The sequence below is a fragment of the Theropithecus gelada genome, chromosome 11, assembly GCF_003255815.1.
Source record: "Theropithecus gelada isolate Dixy chromosome 11, Tgel_1.0, whole genome shotgun sequence".
In the NCBI taxonomy this organism is placed as follows: domain Eukaryota; kingdom Metazoa; phylum Chordata; class Mammalia; order Primates; family Cercopithecidae; genus Theropithecus; species Theropithecus gelada.
The window spans coordinates 105,612,110-105,631,812 of record NC_037679.1 but is presented as its reverse complement, the minus strand read 5'-3'; the positions used below and the strand labels follow the sequence as shown (position 1 = coordinate 105,631,812).

General features: G+C 46.5%; 1 protein-coding gene across 1 annotated transcript in view; it reads right to left on the bottom strand.

The window, feature by feature from the left end:
• Positions 1 to 18,781, bottom strand: part of ETV6 (ETS variant 6) — a 243,730-nt gene extending 224,949 nt beyond the window's left edge. Inside the window, exon 1 of the mRNA XM_025402332.1 lies at positions 18,475 to 18,781. Within this exon, the coding sequence (XP_025258117.1) occupies positions 18,475 to 18,507 (33 nt within the window). The 5' untranslated portion in view covers positions 18,508 to 18,781. The remainder of the gene's footprint in view (positions 1 to 18,474) is intronic.
• Positions 18,782 to 19,703: the final 922 nt, after the last annotated feature.

Here is a 19,703-nt window from a genome sequence, read left to right as displayed (position 1 = left end):
GAAAAGGCTCATGAAATTTTCTCCAAGGCAGGTCAATTTTTAAGCAATTTCGAGTGAAAACAATGTCCAACAGACCTATAGTTGTGGTAGTTCAAAAGTCTGTTCTCAGCTGGGTGTGGTGGTTCACACCTGTGATCCCAGCAATTTGGGAGGCTGAGGCCGGAGGATCACCTGAGTCCAGGAATTCAGGACCAGCCTGGCAACGTAGTGAAACCTTGTCTCCACAAAAAATTTAAAAACTGGCTGGGCACAGTGGCTCACGCCTGTAATCCCAGCACGTTGCGAGGCCAAGGCGGGTGGATCACGAGGTCAGGAGTTCAAGACCAGCCTGGCCAAGATGGTGGAACCCCATCTTTACTAAAAATACAAAATTTAGCTGGGTGTGGTAGCATGCACCTGTAATCCCAGCTACACGGGAGGCTGAGGCAAGGAACTGCTTGAGCCTGGGAGGCGGCGGCTGCAGTAAACCAAGATCACACCACTGCACTCCAGCCTGGGCGACAGAGTGAGACTCCATTTCAAAAAAAAAAAAAAAAATTAGCCAAGTATCGTGGCACACACCTGTAGCCTCAGCTACTTGGGAAGCTGAGGTGGGAGGATCGCTGGAGCCCAGGAGGTCAAGGCAGTGAGCTATGATCATGGCACTGTACTCAAGCCTGGGAGACAAGGGAAGTTCCCATTTCAAAAGAAAAGAAAAAAAGCCACCAGGTTTGTTCTTCAGTAGGTTGCTAGAACCAAGACCGTAATCCGCCATAGAACTAAATGGGGGGAGTCTCCAGATGAGATTGTGACATACTGATTCTCAGGAACCCTAAGTTCATGAACACCAAGCCCCAGGTCTCCGTGTCCTCTGAATACTGGGCCTGGTAAGGCTGTAAAGGGAGGGGAAGTAGAAGGGGAAGGAAATGGCTTCTCACTCAACAGCCTCAACAGTGAAGACACTGAGCAAGGGTTCTGGTAGCATTCATGGAGGAAACTTTAAGTCCATAATAGAAGCTTAATAAATACCTGATGATTAAAAAAATTCTGTTCAACTACTAGCCATTGGCCTTCGTCTGTGCCAGGCACTGTGCTGGACACTGGAAATGTAAGCAGCACATTGTATGAGGATGAGGTGTGTACGCTGAGTGTTTAAGAGGGAGCACAACTTCCGTGGCTGCCCCTACCTGAGCAGCTTCTTAAATGTATATGTTCACATTCGTATACAGACCTATGCTTTCTGCTCCCTAAGTGGTCCAGATCAGCACCCCTGTAACAACCCTCAACCTCCTGCACAAGTCCTCTAGGAGCCCATCTGAGCAAAGCAAGAAGACCCTCAAATGCCCTGAGTGGACAGACAGGCCAAGAGAAGCTGCATGGAGACCGACCCACCTGTAGTCAAGATGAAGTCAAATCTGGCAGGGCTGGCAGGCAGCTGCCGCGTGGGTCTCCAACAGAGAGCCCCCCGCAGGTGGTCAGGAAAACTCGGGATGGTTTTGGGGAAACTGTAACAAAGAACTCTTGCTGGGGTCTGGTTGGGTTCAGGAAGTTAGAAGTTTTCACACATCCTGATGCCCTGAATCCCAGCTGTACATCAATGGCAACAAAAATAGGGAGAAAACGAGCCATTCGGGCTTGTGTGGAAGGCCCAGTTTTGTCTGCTTATATCTGAAAGTAATTGATTTCTGCCAAGTGGTCCATTTCACACTTATCATATCACAGTTAAACAGATTCATAACCCTAACACACTCTCTTAAGACTGCCCTCTTTAAACAAATGCCACTGGGCTATCCACTGTAAACAGCAATGTTGAGGCTATCCTACCATCCGTAAGACATACCTTAGAATTGTTTTTCTAGTCCCATAGTATGCTCAGTCATTCTCACTGGTTTAGTCCCTCCAGGCAATCCATTAGGAGTAAAATGAGAGTCCAGAGAGATCTTCATCTCAGATAGGGTAGGAGACAGCATGGGCTATACAAGAGAAGACTGGAAAGAGCTGACTCAAGTAAGACAGGGATTCTTCCCTTGACATGGAAAGGCCATTACAGACCTCAGAGAAGTTTCAGCAAGCTGTGCTGCTCTTTTGGACTATCTCTCCCAACTAGCTCTTAGACGAATAGGGTGAGGGAACAACTGGCAGCCCTATATAGTGGTGACCTGCCACTGGGTCCCAGACACCACAGCCAGCTGTGGCAAGACCGCACATGGCTACAACCAACAGCCACTGGCTCTGTTTTTCTGACCCAAGAGGCAACCCGGGCCACATCAAAAAAGAGGATGATCAGTTAATACATTCATTTATCCTGGGCTGTCGGTGCTGTTTCTGGCACATCCCGCCTGAAAGTTCTCAAGCTTCTTCTCCAGCTATCTATATTCCCCTCCAGAAAGTAGGCAACTGAGAGGGAGAGCCTTTGTGAGTGCCCTGTGTGTACATGTCTGTTCAGTACTTAAGCCTCGCAGGAGCCCCTTAGGTATCGGAGGTGGCAGTACGTTCGCCCTGACATGGAGTCCTGATATGCTTCAAAACACAGGTCTCTACCTTTCTTCTTTCCTCAATCCTCTCAGAGTATTTGCTCAGGATGTCAACTGTGTGAGGTCTTTATCTTACATATCAAAGAGTCTGGCACCAATTAAGTCCATAATAGAAGCTTAATAAATACCTACTGATTAAGAAATTCTATTCAATTAATAGCCATTGGCTATCCTCTGTGCCAGACCTTGGGCTGGACACTGGAAATATAAAAATGAACCATCAGACTCCTGTCCTCAGCAGGCTTTCAGTCTAGTGTGGATGATAATTCAAGGATAACTGGATTGTTGCCAATAACAGAAGCAAGTTCAATGAGCTGTGGGAACACTGTGCCCAGCAGCAACAGGGAGGCTTGAGAAATGGACTTCCAATGACAAATTGGCTGCCAGGCAGAAAGAAGATCGAGGGAAGATTCCAGGCATAAGTGTTCATTACATGGGCTGGGCATAGGGGCTCATGCCTATAATCCCAGCACTTTGGGAGGCCGAGGTGGGTGGATCACTTGAGCCCACGAGTTTGAGACCAGCCTGGACAACATGGTGAAACCCTGTCTCTACTAAAAATACAAAAATTGGCCTAGTGTGGTGGTACGTGCCTGTAGTGTCAGCTACGCGGGAGGCTGAGATGGGAGAATCACCTGAGCCCAGGAGGCAGAGGTTGCAGTAAGCTGAGATTACTCCAGCCTGGGCCACAGAGCGAGACCTTGTCCCCCCAAGAAAAAAGTTCATTATGTGGTTGGAACATAATGTGGAGATGATACTAGAAAGGTAGGCAGTAAAGGGCCTTGCAGGTGATAAGAAGCTGGGGTTCATGCTACACTGTGGTGTGAGACAGAGTGACAAGATCACATTGTTTTTATCTGCAAAGAATCATTCCAAGTTGTGTTGGGGGTGGGGACAAAATGGAGCTGGGAAGATCAGAGAGGAGACAACTGAAAGGTCCTGGGCCAGAAGGAAGGCAGTGACAGCCGGTGTGGAGGAGAAGCCAAGTGTGCACCAGACTGCCTGGCAGGCTGGGAAAGACAGCACACCTGCCCTCCCAAAGCTTCCATTCCAGTAGCAGTAAGAAGCAACAACTGGAAGAGTCTGTTGGCGTATTGTGGACCAAGCAAGGGTCACCGTTTGCTGACCTTAGCCCTGGATGGCTTTTGTGGCAGCGCTGGCTTTAAGTTGGCCTTAGAAGACTAACAGAGAGGTGACTTGGCAGAACCATTCATTTACTACCCTTCTTTTGGCGATTCTCCCCTGTGATTCGTATCCTGGTTTTATTTAGCCCTATCTTCATAAGACTCTCAGACGGATTCTTGTAACAGAAACCTCCACCCAGAAAAGCTGCCATCTCCTCTCATATTAACCCCACTCATCAACATCTCTTGGCAGTTTCTGACTTACGTGGGACAAAAATAAATAAATAAAAACAATAATAATAAGACTCTGCCAGGCTAGCAAACTGATCCAGTCAGAGGATTATAAGAGACACCTGTTTTTCAATACAGCAGCTGCTAACACAGCAGAAGCATGGCATCATAGTAACAAGAAAGAGTTCTCTTCCATTAAAAACCCAGTAGTAGCAAAAACTGGCATGGACTGATGTTCAACTATGTCACCTGAATGTGAAAAGAAGTTCAAATAAGACTAGACACATAACAGGAGCCCTGCTTTGCCAATGTGGGAACTCAAATGCTAGTTTGTTGATGGGGAGGTGGTTTACCTATTCATCCAAGCACACTAAGGCACAAATCCTTAAAGCGGCTATTATATACTTAAGAGTGTTATCAAAAACATACGGAAGCTTTTTGAAGTTTGTTTGACTCATACCCTGTGGCTGACCAAACACCTCTTCACTTAAGCCAGCTTAAAAAAAAAAAAAGTATTGCCCAGTTTGGAATGTAGACACTAACACAGGAGCAAATAAACAACACTTTAAATTATTTTTTCAGTTTACCACTGAAGACAGACAAGACACACACACACACACACACACACACACACACACACATACACAAAACCTACCAACGTATAAACACCACAGGCAAACTATCTCAAATGTACAATATGTACACATTACCTTTTCAGACCAGACCAGGGAGATGCTTTTAGAAACAGCTTGTTAACAGCCCCTCACATTGCTGTTTAACAATCCGTTTATAGCCCATCACAAAGCCAAGCCTCCAAGGAGATACATTTTACATCTATGTTAGGTTTCTTCGCCACAACAAGGCTGGATTTTGTGTCATCTTTTCCTCTGTATGCCAGAAAACAGATGATGCCATAATTTCTGCAACTTATCATCCCATGAGCATGCAATACATGTGGCATATATGCAAACAGATCACAAGCACAAACCCTGGAATAAATGCAGGACGGTGCCCAAGAAAGCACAAGCCACTCCAGATAGGCCCGATTAAAGCTAAAAATAGCCCATAAAGGCATTGTGTCAGCTACCCTCTCACTGTCCTCCCTAGAGCATGCTAATTCTAACCTCCAGTGTTGGTGCTTAAGTCTGAGCCTTTGGTAGCTGTACCTAGGAACCTTTCCCTAACCCAAGAAGCTACTTTCTAGGTGTTGGAGTATGGAGAAATCGTTCCATGTACTTCAATTATTAGTCCATTCGTGCACACAAATGCAGATAAAAGACTGAACCTGAAATCGTGCATTTTCTCCCAAAGCCTGACATTTGTGCCCTGGGGCACTAGGACCAGCTGAGAGATGTCCCTTTTGGCAAATGGTGTCACAGAAACCTCTCAAGCGCTAAGCATGCTCAACTGCCCAAGAACCACCCGGCCATCAGGACTAACTCTTGCCTTACGCTGGCCAGTGTGCAGCAAGAAGTTTCCCAAAGAAGCACAATCTGGTCCACACAGACCCCACTTGAGGTCCCAAAAGATTAAAGGGAGTGCACTCTCATAATATGAGACCCTAGGAAGAATCACAGACACCAATTTGGGGACCAGGGCTGTGAAGAAAATTCTTTCCAATGATCTATTTGGCATTTAGTCTGACAGAAATATGTGCATAAAGGAAGGGTAACTGGGTTTTCCCAAACCAACCTCTGCAAGTCATCCAAAAATGCACCCAAATAAGAAATAGGCTGTGTTGTGAACTCACATTCACCTATAACCTACATATAAGCCAACCAAGAGGCGGGAAGACTATATTCTCATCCACCCACACCTCCTCCATGGTGAACCTTCAAAGACCACAGCTGAAATGAAAATGTACACAGACCAACTTTCCCTTAAATCAGACTGTTGAACATGACGGCTAACAACAAACGCACACACAGACATTCCCCCTAGTTCAGAGAAGCTCCATTTGGCCATTTTACCAAGTTTTTCAAGACAGAGAAATTCTCAGAACTGGCTAATGTTAGTGACTTGTGCCACTGGGCCCACCTCTTCCCTCTTTGCTGGAATAACAAGGCCTTTTTCAGTGGGACCTGCTGGCTCCCCTACCTTTCTTCCTTCTTGCATTCTTAAGGTTTTTTTCCGCTCTGGGGCCTTATCCCACATCTCTCCCAGTGGGGCAAACTGTCTCGCATCCAAAAGGTAAGTAAACATACTGCTGTCCATGTCAGTGGCTCCTTGTTCATTTTCTAAGGGTGGGTGGCTTCAAAAAGATAAAGTGTTGGGAAGGGTGGGAACATGCAAGACAGGTGTACTACCAGGTGCCCTAGTTGAGATGTCACCTAACACCTAGGTCCCTTTGCTCATTGCCCTGCCCGTCTCGGCGAAACTTGAAGATACTCTTACAGCACGCCGCAAAAGATTAGAGGATCATCACTCCAGCCTTCCTGCGCTCGCCAACATTCCCCCTGGATTCCATTGTGTTCCAAAGCCACATCTGACCTACAGCTGACTTTTGCCTGCAGAGAAGCACACCCTCACCTCCTCACTCACAGCCCTGCCAGACACAAGGAGCCTCGGAGATGCAAAGAGGCAGAACACAAAATTCAGAAAGGGAGTCTTTGTTTCTTCGGTTCTCTGAGGGAAAACACTCTTACCTCACCAACTGGTATGCTCTCTCCTTCCACCTCACCCTAAAGTATTAGCGTCAGCAGACGAAGGGAAGGACTAAATGGCACAAAGTCAAAGGAGCTGGCTGCTGTCCAGGGGACTGGAGGTGTAGTCAGCCAAATCAGGTCATTCAGGTCTCAAAGTCGGGGAGAACAGGAGACTTACTCAGCCTGAGGAATCTGTGTTACCCAGACTTTATCCCCAAAACAACAACTCTCCCACCGGCTTCACCCTGCTTTGAACGAAGACCAGATTCAAAGGTGCAAAGTGAGAGTGTCCTGCTGTCCCCAGCCATCGCTGGCCATGAGTGGCAGTCAAGACCTATTAGTCAGGAATGGGTCTCAAAACTGCAAAGCACCAGTCAAGTGAACTCATGACACGGATCTTCAAAATCTCCCAGATCTCAAGTCAAAACGAGGACAAAATGGCCGGGCACAGTGGTTCATGCCTATAATCCTAGCACTTTGGGAGGCTGAGGTGGGAAGATCGCTTGAGCCCAGGAGTTCAAGAGCAACCTGGGTAACAAAGCAAGACATTGTCTCCACAAAAATTTTTTTTAAAAAGTAGCCAGGTCAGCCAGGCTTGGTGGCTCACGCCTGTAATCCCAGCACTTTGGGAGGCCAAAGTGGGCAGATCACAAGGTTAGGAGATCAAGACCATCCTGGCTAGCATGGTGAAACCCTGTCTCTACTAAAAATACAAAAAATTAGCCGGGTGTGGTGGCAGGCGCCTGTAGTCCCAGTTGCTGGGGAGGCTGAGGCAGGAGAATGGCTTGAACCCGGGAGGCGGAGCTTGCAGTGAGCCAAGATCACGTCACTGCACTCCAGCCTGGGCGACAGAGCAAGACTCCGTCTCAAAAAAAAAAAAAAAAAAAAAAACGTAGCCAGGCGAGGTGGTGCACCTGCAGTCCTAGCTACTTCAGAGGCTGAGGCAGCACGATCACTTGAGCCCAGAAGTTTGCAATTACGGTGAGCTATGATCATGCCACCGTACTTCATTCAGCATGAGTGACAGAGCAAGACCTTAAAGAAAAGAGGATACAGCAATTACAAAATGCACCACGAATCCAATCCTTCAGATATGCCATTTTTCCAAAACCTGTGACAGGGACTTGGGTTACGAGTACCCAAACAGGCCCAAAGAAAAAGAACTCAGCTCTGTCCCTTTGGGTGCCTGGCCTGTGATCCCAGGTCAATATATGAAAATAATTAGTGAAACCACAGAGGCGAGCCAAGAGACACTACAATGAGGCTTACTCTAGCAGGAGTCTGATTTGATGGCCAAGGGCAGTTTGGGAAAGACAAATGGTCTAGAAATAACAACCAATAATAAATTTGAGAGAAGTTCCCTAGTCCAAGTTCTTTAAAGCAGTTAACAAAAGAGCTTAGCAAATTCCCGCCATCTCCCCCATCTCCCTTTTTTTTATTTATTATTATTTTTTTTTGAGACAGAGTCTCACTCTGTTGCCCAGGCTGGAGTGCAGTGGCACAGCCTCAGCTGACTGCAATCTCCACCTTCCAGGTTCAAGATATTCTCCCGCCTCAGCCTCCCGAATAGCTGGGATTACAGGTAGGCTAATTCTTTGTATTTTTAGTAAAGACAGGGTTTCACCATGTTGGCCAGGCTGGTCTTGAACTCCTGACCTCAGGTGATTCACTCGCCTCGGCCTCCCAAAGTGCTGGGATTACAGGTGTGAGCCACTGCACCCCGTCCCATCTCCCTTTTTATGAAGTCTCCATAATAGTTTCTCCTGTATACCCTAGTGCAGATCTACCTGTCCACATATTAGTCACTAGGCTTGAGACCATACTCATTCTAAATTATCTCTTGACTTTGATTTTTTTGTTGCTATATAATAGCTGTACATATTTTGGGGGTACATGTGACATTTTTATATCTGTGCAGATGTGTAATGATCAGATCAGGGTAGCTGGCATATCCACTGCCTCAAACATTTTTCTTTTGTGTTAGGAACATTACAATTCTTCTCTTCTAGATAGTTTGAAATACACAATAAATTATTGTTAACTCTAATTTCCCTACTGTACTAATGAATAAATACTATACCGTATTCCTTCTAGCTAGCTGTGTTTTTGTGCCCCTTCGCCAACTTCTCTTCATCCCTTGACCTTGATTCTTCAGCAGAGACCCCGGCATTCTTCCAGGCCACACCTGCAGTGAGGTGGGCAGATCTGGGCCCTCCCTCTTCCTTCCTCACCTCATAGCAGTGCCAGAACTTCCACTGCCACAACCTAGATTCACACTTTCACAACCTAGATTCACACTTTCACTAGGGAAACAAGAGAAAGTGTTGGGGGAATGGTTAACTTCAGAGACAGGCTGTTCTCTGGGGTTCGATTTTTTAAATTACGAGCCTTATTTCTATCTGTAGCTCACTTTTTCCAGGAAATGCTTTAGCATGTCACCTTTGGCTGTGGCATTCTCACGTATAGGGGACGTAAGTGAAGCAGGATTACTGACCTCATCAAAGAGATAAGTCCTGAGAAAGATAAAGTTACACGGCCTGTCATAACCCAAGGGAGAGGGGACAGGGCAGCTGAGAAGAAAATCACAAACTTCCACTTGTGGTGTCCAGGAGGACATCAGAGGAGCAGTTTCTCTCCAAACCTAAACTCTTGCTTCAAGAGTATGAAGTAGCCCACACTTATTTCATGGGGGTAGGAGGGAGAAGTAGGTAACATTTTCTCCACGATTCCTCAAAAAAGGGTCATTTGCCAGTGACCATGAGATGAGAAGAAGTTCATCTTCTCATTTGCTATGTACATACAAAGAATGACTTAGGATCCAACTTAGGTCCACAGCAAGAAGAATACAACTGCTGAAAAGACACTTCGGTGCCCTCACATCTGCTAGAGAGGAAGGTTTCCCCATGCCCCAACGTAACAAATTTGGCCTTTTCAAACTCTTCTGTATAATTTAACTTCCACGAAGGGCCATCTACTCCCCCCTCTTGAAAGTGAACATTCACCAGCCCACAGCAAACAGTGTCTGTTCTGTGGTCAGACAGACATGGAACTGCCTGTTAAACAAAAGCAGACTAGAGAATTGATGCTCTCTTTCAAGTCTCACCCCAGTCACAAATAATAAGCAACTGTATGAAGGAGCCGATCCCTGAATAGGTTCAAATACTTGAGCGCTGAGTAATAATGCTAGTTAGACTCACTGTACAGTACTTCCAGACTTAGGTTTTTTTCCTTTTCTTTTATCTCTGGAAACTTACTCAGAACCATATTAGCTATTCCTTCAAAATTCTGCTGTAAGATGCAAAAGGCATTTGCTATTATCATATAATTGCACTTGGCTCATCTCTCCTATTGTTGAGGCTTGTATTCAATTAAAGTTAAAAGAAGAGCTTTTTTGAGCACTGACTGAGTGACCCCAGCCCTGTGAACAACTCAATGGGATAGTGACAAGAGCACTGTGCAGGGAGTCAGCTGACTCGGGAGGCCTAGATTTTAGTTTAGATGGCACCACCAACCAGCCACAGGAGCATGAGCAAGGCCATTAACATCCCTGGCTGGGGGCTGGGGACGGCGGCTCACGCCTGTAATCCCAGCACTTTCGGAGGCTGAGGCGGGAGGATCAATTGAGGTCAGGAGCTTGAGTCCACCCTGGCCAACATGGTGAAACCTCATCTCTACTAAAAATACAAAAATTAGCCAGGTGAGTGGTGCACACCTGTAATCCGAGCCACTTGGGAGGCTGAGGCACCAGAATCGCTTGAACCCGGGAGACAGAGGTTGCACTGAGTTGAGATCTCGGCATCGCGCTCTAGCCTGGGTGACAGAGCGAGACTCTGTCTCAGAAACAAAAACAGAAACCATCCCCTGGCCTCTGTATTCTCAACTGTATAATGTGGGCACAGAACCAGAAAATCTCTAGCCTCTTCCAGATCCACGTGTTATGGAGGATGTACAAAGGAGGAGGAGCACTAACTTTTTACCAGTTTAAAGCACTACATTAGGCAATGTACATATCCCAACAACCCTAAGAGACACACATTTTTATTACCACTTCAGATGAGTTAACAGGTTCATGATTAAGTAACTTGAACAAGTTCAAGTTCAGGAACCAGGAGTCATGGGTCTGTCTACTCCACTGTCTATGCTCTTCCCCTGGAGCATCCACAGCACGGCAGTGAGGTAGAGCCCTTTTCTGAGCACCTTACAACCCCCTTACGGGAAGTCAACTTGACAGGTAAGAACCAAAGAACATAAGACAGAACAAAATGCAAGTCAAAATCGAAAGACGTGGTGATTGGATCTACACTGTGGCAACACGAACACCACTGAGCACACTCACCAACGGCACCCAGCAGGGCAACGCGTCCTTTCTGGGTCATTCAGGAAATGAAGTCGTTTTCCGTACATCTGACTCCCACATACAAAGGGAAAATACCCCCAGGAGGCCATCAGGCCTCAAGCCTGCAAGATGCATTGGCTACCTCTTTTGTGTCTTCATGAGGGAGTACTTTTCATAAATCAGTCATCCACATAACTGAAGCTTAGCCTTTTAAAACTTAACATTATTCTTATGCCAACCATTTTTGTTAGAAATCTTTCCAAAATACATTGCATTCTTTCTTCACTTCTGAAATCTCATAACATGAACTCTGGCTTTCACTTGGAAGTCACAATGATGAACACTAATATCAAGTCATGTGAATCTGCAAAAGCAAGCTATGCTTTCTGAATTCTTGCCTGCTTTTTCTCATTTTTCCTCTGCTATGGTCTTAGAGGAACATGGGCCTAGGACGGAACGCTGATTCTGACTCTGGCTTGATCAGTTAGGAATGTGATCTCAAGCAAGCTCTTTAAAGGCCCCAAGACTCAGTTTCCTCATTTGTTTCATGAGAAACGTGGATAATGCTGAGTCCCCTCATATTACCTCCACAACACATCTCTCTCTCTCTCTCTCTGTTTCTCTCCCTACATCTGCTCTGAAGACTCTCTTCCTTAGAGTTGTTCAAAATCAGAAATGTATAAAGTCAGATGGCAAAAATGCTCTCTTTGTTCCAGGAAATTAGAACAGGTGAGTCGGGTCAGGCCATCGAGATAGGAGTCAAAAAAAGATGATTCCTTTTGTTATAGGGGAAAAAACCAGGGAATATCTGAAATAGATTCCTGGAAATCACATAATATTAAAGATGTACATGAGAGATGGTTTAACAAAAATAAAAAATTGTGATTATGGATTGTGTGAAAAGCTTTAAAAGGAAAAAAAAAAAAGTTGTGTAAGGAGAAGCAACTGACCAGGAAGTAAAAAGCAGGCAAAGAAGGTGTCTAGCCTAAGGCCAGGCAGGATGAGGACACAATCTCTCAGATTTCCAATCACTTCATGAAGGAGTCATTAAGCACTGGAGGAAGTAAGAGAAAAACAGAGACGGAAAAGAAAGGCCTCTGAGAAAAACACAAAAGGCCCAAAATGAAACCCATCAAAAGACAAAATCTCACCAGAGGACATTAGAGACGGGTGTAAATATGGAAAAGTTAGACATTTATTCCACAGTGGGTGGTGGCTTGGTGTGACCATCTGGTTGTCCCCACTACTTGTGTAATGGCTAGGAAGATCCATCTTCAGAAGAGACCAGGAAGCAGAGGAAATTCAGAACCTCTGCAAGCACTTCTGCCAGCTCTATTCCTGCCTCTCATCTCAGCTTACGTAACGATCCACCAGCCACTCGTCACTTCAAGTTTCCTACTTTTCTTCGCAAAGATGGCTGCACTTTGGAATACCCTCACAGAAAATACTTTGGAATGAGAGTCCCACGATACAGATTCTGGCCTTAGCTTTGCCACTTACAGCCTGGGAGATCTTAGGCCAATACATCACTTAACCTCTCTGGGCTTCAGTTTCCTCATTTGTAGAATGGAGAGAAAAACTGCATCCCTGAGAGAGCTGTGAAGAGTAAACGAGATAATGTACACAAAACAGCACAAGGACCAGCATGCAGCAGTATTCAATAAATGATGCCAGTGATGATGATGGAGGAGGAAGAGGAAGAGGAGGAGGAAGAGGAAGAAGTAAAAGGGGAAGAAAGTGTTTTGTAATAAATCACTATACAGCTGTAAGCTACAACGGCCACTAAAACAGCAGACGAACACTTTTAATTACACAGAATTTATAAAATTTCAGAAATGCAAGCATTCTAGTTTCCTGTAAGGGAAATCCATAGGGCTAAGTGAGCAGTTATGCTCATCTGAGAGTCCACACTTACGGGGTAAAATGCCTTCCCTAATCAAGCCTCTCGCCCACACTCTGGGAACTCCAGATCATTTAGACATCAACCAGGCTGAATTATATATTTTCACCATCTAAGAAGAGAAGGTTATCAAATTAACAGAGCAAATAAAATGTGTGGTAATATTTCGACACCAAAGGAACAGTTCCAAGCACATGGTAGCACTGGTTTCTACCCAATGAATAATGTGGAACACGAGTCACTTTTGCCTATTCATTGGAGCTTTCCCTGAGATGCCTCAGTAAGCAACACTTTATTAGTTTGGTTCCTGTATGTTCGGAAAATCAATAAAAATGTGTTTGTTTTTTAATAGGCTATAATTCTAACTTTTCACTAATTTAGTCTAGTCTTTCTGTCCCCAAATACTAGGTTTGGCAGTGAACAGTCTTTAAGCTGGGCCCCTTTTGGCATGGGAACCCTGAGTAAATGCACACTCATTCTATTCAACAAATACACACGGAGACTGGTTCCCAACACACATCTAACAACAAATATGGCAGAGGTGGACTCTTGCCTGAAAACAAGCTCCAGAGTTGTCTCTAAAGTAGTATTCACATAGAAAAAAAAAAAAATGTCATTTCTATCTCGCACACACTACGGGGCTTCATCCGACACTGAATCACTCAGCTGGGAGATCCACACCAAAGGGCAAGTTTTAATTGGTGAAAAAAATGAAACTGCTGTGTGAGTTACTCCCAGCAACCCTGTGCCCCCACCTTGCCCCCAGCTCTTTCCTGGTGTGCACAAATACAGCTGCACTCGGAGGAGCAGAATGCGACTTAGCTCTGCCTGCCTCTGGTGCTCACATTTGGGGTACTTTTTGCCCTTGACTTACTTATCCTGAGGAGGATACTTTCCACAGCCACTTCTTTAGGGCCAGCTGCCACGTTTTTAGCTTTGGCTGTTTGAAACAGGGAGCTTACTACACAGAAATTAAAGTATAAATAGGATTGGCTGACCCTTGATAAAAGAGCCTACGGCCCACCCAAGGATTCCTCAAAGGAGTCCTAACAGCAGATAAGGGGCCTTCAGCTCAAAACAGAACTTGCAGGCCCTTGTGCACTGTAAATATATATATATATATACACACACACACACATACATTGCTGCAAATAGTGGTGCCAATACAAGTCCGTCAGGCCCTTCTTCCCTCATCCCCTCCCTCCTACTACTTCCTCTTCTCACACCTGACCAGACCCCAGTGGCCCATTTCTCCCCCCACATACCATCTTCCTTGGCACATACCCCCGTGCCCTCAGACCAGCTGGCTTGTGATTAAAATGGACCAAGCTAGGAAGTGCCAGAGAGAGTGAAGCCTATTGTATCGAGTTTCCTTGGCCTTTTATAGGGACACACAAGGAGCCCAGAGAAGCAGTAGCCTGAGAACCTGTAGGCCTGTGTCCTCCAAACCTGGCTCACTCACCCATGGGTTGAAGCAAACCCCTTAGGTCTCTGGATCCCCTCTCTATAAAAAATAGGAGGTTGGCTCAGGGGATCTCTCAGGTCTCTCAATTCTGAACGTTTGAAAGTTCCCTGATTCTATGGTCAGAACCACTGGTGGGCACTTAGAAGCCTGCTAATCTGAACCTGTTAAAGCAATTCCTCAAGCCCCTTGGTTGTACCTTTTCCTCAATTTCCTTCTTTGTTAGTTTTGACATAAAAGCAGTTTTTGAGAATTTTATCAAAATAATAAAACATTAGGCTGGGCGCAGTGGCTCATACCTGTAATCTCAGCACTCTGGGAGGCTGAGGCGGGCAGATCACTTGAGGTCAGGAGTTCGAGACCAGCCTGGCCAACATGGTGAAACCCCCATCTCTACTAAAAGCACAAAAATTAGCCGGGCGTGGTGGCGGGCACCTGTAATCCCAGCTACTTGGGAGGCTGAGGCAGGAGAATTGCTTGAACTCAGGAGGTTGCAGTGAGCCAAGATCGCACCACTGAACTCCAGTCTGGCAACACAATGCCACTCTGTCTCCAAAGAAATAATAATTATAAAACATTTTTTGTATCAAAATTCTATTAATAAGAATTTGAGGACAGACCCCCCAGGAGTGCTCTAGCCCTCTCTAAGGCTGTAGTGGGCCCTATTGAGGGCTTTCTGCAAGCAAGCCAGTGGATGAAAGTGTTACGTCACCCTGAGGTTACACGCAGACAGAAAGAGCAAAGGGGGCTGGCCTCCTCCCACCTCTCACTTCACATCAGCAAACATTACTGAAAACTATTTCTATGTCACCTGCCAAGTTAGCTCCTAGCACACCAAGGTAATCATCACTAAACCCAAGGAGCCCACAGTCCAGAAGGAGAAGTCGAAAGAGTCTCCCAGTTAGTAGCAAAATTTTAAAAAGCAGATTTCCTTTTGCTATGGAAGCTGACTGATAAGGACAGCAGGGAAGGAGGGGACTAGAGACACTGTGCGACTCGTTTTTGTGTTCTGGTTAGTCCTGGCCCACTAACACACTGTGCCAAGCCTGACAAGGGACTGTGTCTGCTAGGCCACAACCACCTTCTGCGGCAACCTGGGCAAACTTAGAACTGAACAGGTGACTTGAAGGTGAAGGCTGATGATGGAAAAGACAGCCTCTTCCTTCTTCCTGTGACCAGCACAGTCAGCCATGCAATCCTCTTTAAAATAATTTGACTTTTTAGAGAGTTGATCCTTTCCTTCCATTTAAACAACACTAAATGGTCAAGAATTGAAGCATCTGAACTTCTATGACAACAGTACCACAACCTTCAAGGGTTGTAGGACAGACGTCCCAGGAGCGCTCGAGCACTCCTGCTTTCTGCAAGTTGCGTGTAGAGAAACAATAAGGCTCAGTGAGAGTTTCCGTGCCCTCGGAGTAGTCAACTTCTCTTCTACTGTAAAAAGTGTGTGTCTGATATTAACTTCCCCAGGTGATGGGAGCAAACTTATACAGTGCAAAAGAAATAGAAAAGCCCTTATCAGGCATTCGCTGTGAGCTGCCACCACATGAGCCATCTTTACAAAGGCGTCACTGATTGACCAATTCAGAAACTTTCACCTTGGAAACTCCACCCAAATCGGACACTCCTCTTTTCTAACACAGCAGGCAATGCTCAGAAATAAACAAAGTACTTCCCTCTGTGGCTGTCTCTGGTCAGGCTACTCTGTGCTGCATCTCACCAGCCGCTGAGGAACTGTCTGCCTGCTGACCCACTACTTGTTAGGAATGAAAGCAAGTGAGGACGGTTTCAGGAGTGGAGAGAAGGAGTGGGAGAAATCTCTCCATAGTGAGAGCCTTTTGTGTCACATGAGTTCGGTATATCAGGTTCATCAGCTCATCCTTGAAAACCTCTAACATTTGTTCTTCACTACACAGAAAAGCGTATTGTTTACTGGACTCTAGAAGCAAGCAACTTGCTTGTGGGTTACCAGCAAACATTTTTTATTATGCAGTCACCGTACCACATCCCAAGGACTAAATGAAACGCAGCACACATCACCAGAACATTTCAGATGACCCGGAATAATCCCAGTCCTTGATCTCTAGTGCTGATTATTGGAACATTGTGAATTAAACAAACTCCATGAAAAGATACTCTTCACATACGTTCACCTAGACACATGCAGTCTACGCAAATACATGCTGGTTCCATTAAGAACAATCCAAAATAAAAGTGATTCTTTCCTTTCTGGTAAAGAACATTAAATCTATTTTAATTACATAGAAGTACACAGTAATGAAAAGAGGCACCCTAAAAGAACTGAGTTGTAAGCAATAAGGAAAAAATGATATGCAAATTATAGACACAATTTTCATGTTGCATTTAAGAAAGCGTTTTGCTTGGAATTGGTTCTATATGTGAGTAAGGCAAGGGACTGTTGTACTCTTTTTCCGACTGGAGCACAATGAAACAAACCACTCAGTAGCAGTCTGCAGCCAGCACACCACCATAAGCCCATCAGAACGGTGGGGATGCAGTTTAGAAGAGAATCAACAAAGGTCACAGAAAGCATTGCTTTTTGTTGTTTCGTCCTAAAGTTACTGATCTGTAATTGGTCCAGATTTTCCTGATGTTGGGTTTATTGCCACTGAGCTAAATACAATTTATTGATTGAATACCCTAGTCTTAAGTTACCTCTATGTTATGAAGCATCAAATAAATCAGATTACCTATACCGCAGGATTTTCCTGAACTGGGTGTAGAATCTAATTTATACCACAAAAGAAACTGGTTTTGAAGTATTAATATCAAAGTACCCCAAGTTCTTTAGTGTGGCACGCCCCATGCCCACAGACATACTGCTACCTCCAGATATGTACAAACACAAAAGCCTAAAAGTTCCATTGGGCATTTTTGTGAGGCAAAAACAAAGAAGCCCAACACACCTTTTGATTTCACATTAGCCTCTCCTCAAACCCATGAAAATGTTTTCTGGTAAGAAACACCAAAATGTGATTCTAATTATAAAAAACCTAGTAAGCCTGTATGATGAACTACTGCGTTTCCCCTACACAGATTCTAATTGAAAGGCAGTGTTAAAACAGGAAGGGTTTTTCTAACTCCCCACAGACGAAGAAAACAGGTTACTTGTCCATTGTTGCTGTAATGTCCATTCAATGAACATACATTAAATAGGCCAAACCAAAAACAAAACTTCAGCAGCTTCAGCCTCTCACAGGGGCGGAAGGCTTTCTACCTGGGTACTGGTGGAATAGTGAAATGAATAAAGTGTACAATAAATGCAGCGATGGGAAAAATAACTGGGGTAGACGGATAAATCATCCTGCCTCCCAATGGTGGCAAACTTTACAACAACTTTTCAGAAGCAACAAACCGCAGCACCACAGTCTTTACAGATATATAGACATGCATACACACAACTACTGGGTAGCCCAGCAGTGTGTTTACAAACATCCACCGCCCTGCATTTACAATACTGCAAAACCGGCCAGAAAGCTGGGAGGGTGCTGCTCTTAGATATCCTCTCTGCACTGTCAAACACAGAAGGTCATTTTGCCTGGTTTGCTTAGTTCTTCCTCTCCCTGCATCACAGGAGTTTTCTACTTTGGGATTGCTCAACTTTCATATGGATCAGAGTAAAATAACTATTCAGCAACTTTATTCACCTTGGTTAAAAAAAAAAAAATTCATTGTGCAATGCCTAGGAAAAGCTGACACCAGGACTGTCTCTCCGACAGCACTTGCAATTACAATCAGACGAGGGGGAAAAAAATCATGTCTGATCAGACCCAGAGAGTCCTTTAAAAAAATAAAAAGATTCTATCGCAGCTGGGACTGAAGAACTTTTTTTCTAAGAAGACCACCCCTCGGGGACAAAAGTTACATTTCAGTCACATGTTGGGTGTAGGAATAGGGAGCAGGTTTTTGGGGGTTTTTTTAAGCGCACTAATTACGGGGGTGTTTTACAGTTCTGGAGATAATCCGGGTTGCTCCTGACCAATTGTGACCGGCATTTCATTGTCAAAAAGCAAGAGGGTGGGGGCCGAGGAGCCAGCAGGGGCTCGGCGGTGGGGAGTAGCAAGGTTACGCTAAAGGGTACAGCCGCCGCCGCGAGCTGCATCTCCTTCCCTCGCGCCCCAAATAATTTACTGCGAATAGAGCAACTGCAACAGCCCGCTCTGAGGAGCCCAGCACGACTGCCCTGGCCGGTGCAGCTCAGGGTTTCCACCACGGAGAGGGAGGGGAGAAGATTTTTACCTTAATGCTACACTGAGCAGGAGTCTCAGACATGTCTCACAGCGAGAGAGATCAGGAAGTTCTCAGGTTTTTTCCACTTTCCTTTCCTCTCCCCAACCCAGAAAGGCTCCACGGCCAGCCGGACGCGGTCATTTAAGAAGTTTCTTCCAGCATCTCTCCCGGCAGCCGCCCCGGGGGTCTGGAGCGCGCGGGGCGGGGCGGGGCGGCCGGCGGAGTTGGGCGCGCGGGGCGGCGGGGGCGTGGGAGCCGGGCCCGAGCGCGGCGGCGGGGTCTGCAGGTCGCGGCGCGGCGCGGGGACCCGGGACGCAGCCCGGCCAGCCTCCCGGTCTCTCCTCCCACCCGCAGCCGGCGCCCCCGCCCCCTGCCCTCCCGCCGCTCTCCCTCGCTCTCTCGAATGTTTTCCTTCCTGGAAGAGAGAAACTGAAAGGCAGAACTGAGAAAGCTCTTTGCTCATTGATCTTGAGAGTTTCAGTGCAGAAACTGACGTGAATTCCCAGCACTGAGCTCTGCCTCTTAAAGGAGCCACCAGGAAATAAAAGCTCGGGTTACAGCCCGGCATCGGGGAAATAAAAGCCGCGCGGGGGAGGGGCGGCCGCGGGGGCGCGGGCGGAGGAAACCCGGGGAGCGGGGCCGCGCGAGGCCGCGGCTGCGAGCGGGGCGAGCGGCGCAGCCCCCCAGGCCGGCCCCTGGTGCGGGCGCCCGCCCTCCACGCCGCGAGACCTCCCGCTGGAGGAGCCAATTTCCGGGCTTAAGGAAGACACCTTTAAAAAACGTTACATCGTGGCCCCAGACACCACAAAACAGGTTTTATTAAACTCCTCCCACCTCCCCTGGCTCCATCTCTTGGATACATCGATATGCACAAGGGTTTTGAAACGTTTCCCTAAACGCAGATGCAACGAAAGTAATTATCTATGAAGGGCCATTCCGGTAAGGACGCGGAATCCGAAGGAGGAAATAAAACAATAGCCTTTGTTCTGCTTCTCGACCGCTGCCTCTTTAAGAGAATCCACCAGGAAATGGGAGATCGGGTTACAGCCTGCACACGGGGAAATGTGGGGAGAGCGGGCGCCCGAGCGCGACGCCGGAGACAAAGCCGGGCCGGCCGCGCCGCAGACGCTGGGGGACCGCCGGGCGGGGGGATTCCCGGGGAAGGTGGGCGCCCCGGAAAGAGGTGGCGCCGCGCGCCCGCTTGGGGATGCGGCGGCCGCGGGCGCTTCCCCAGCCGA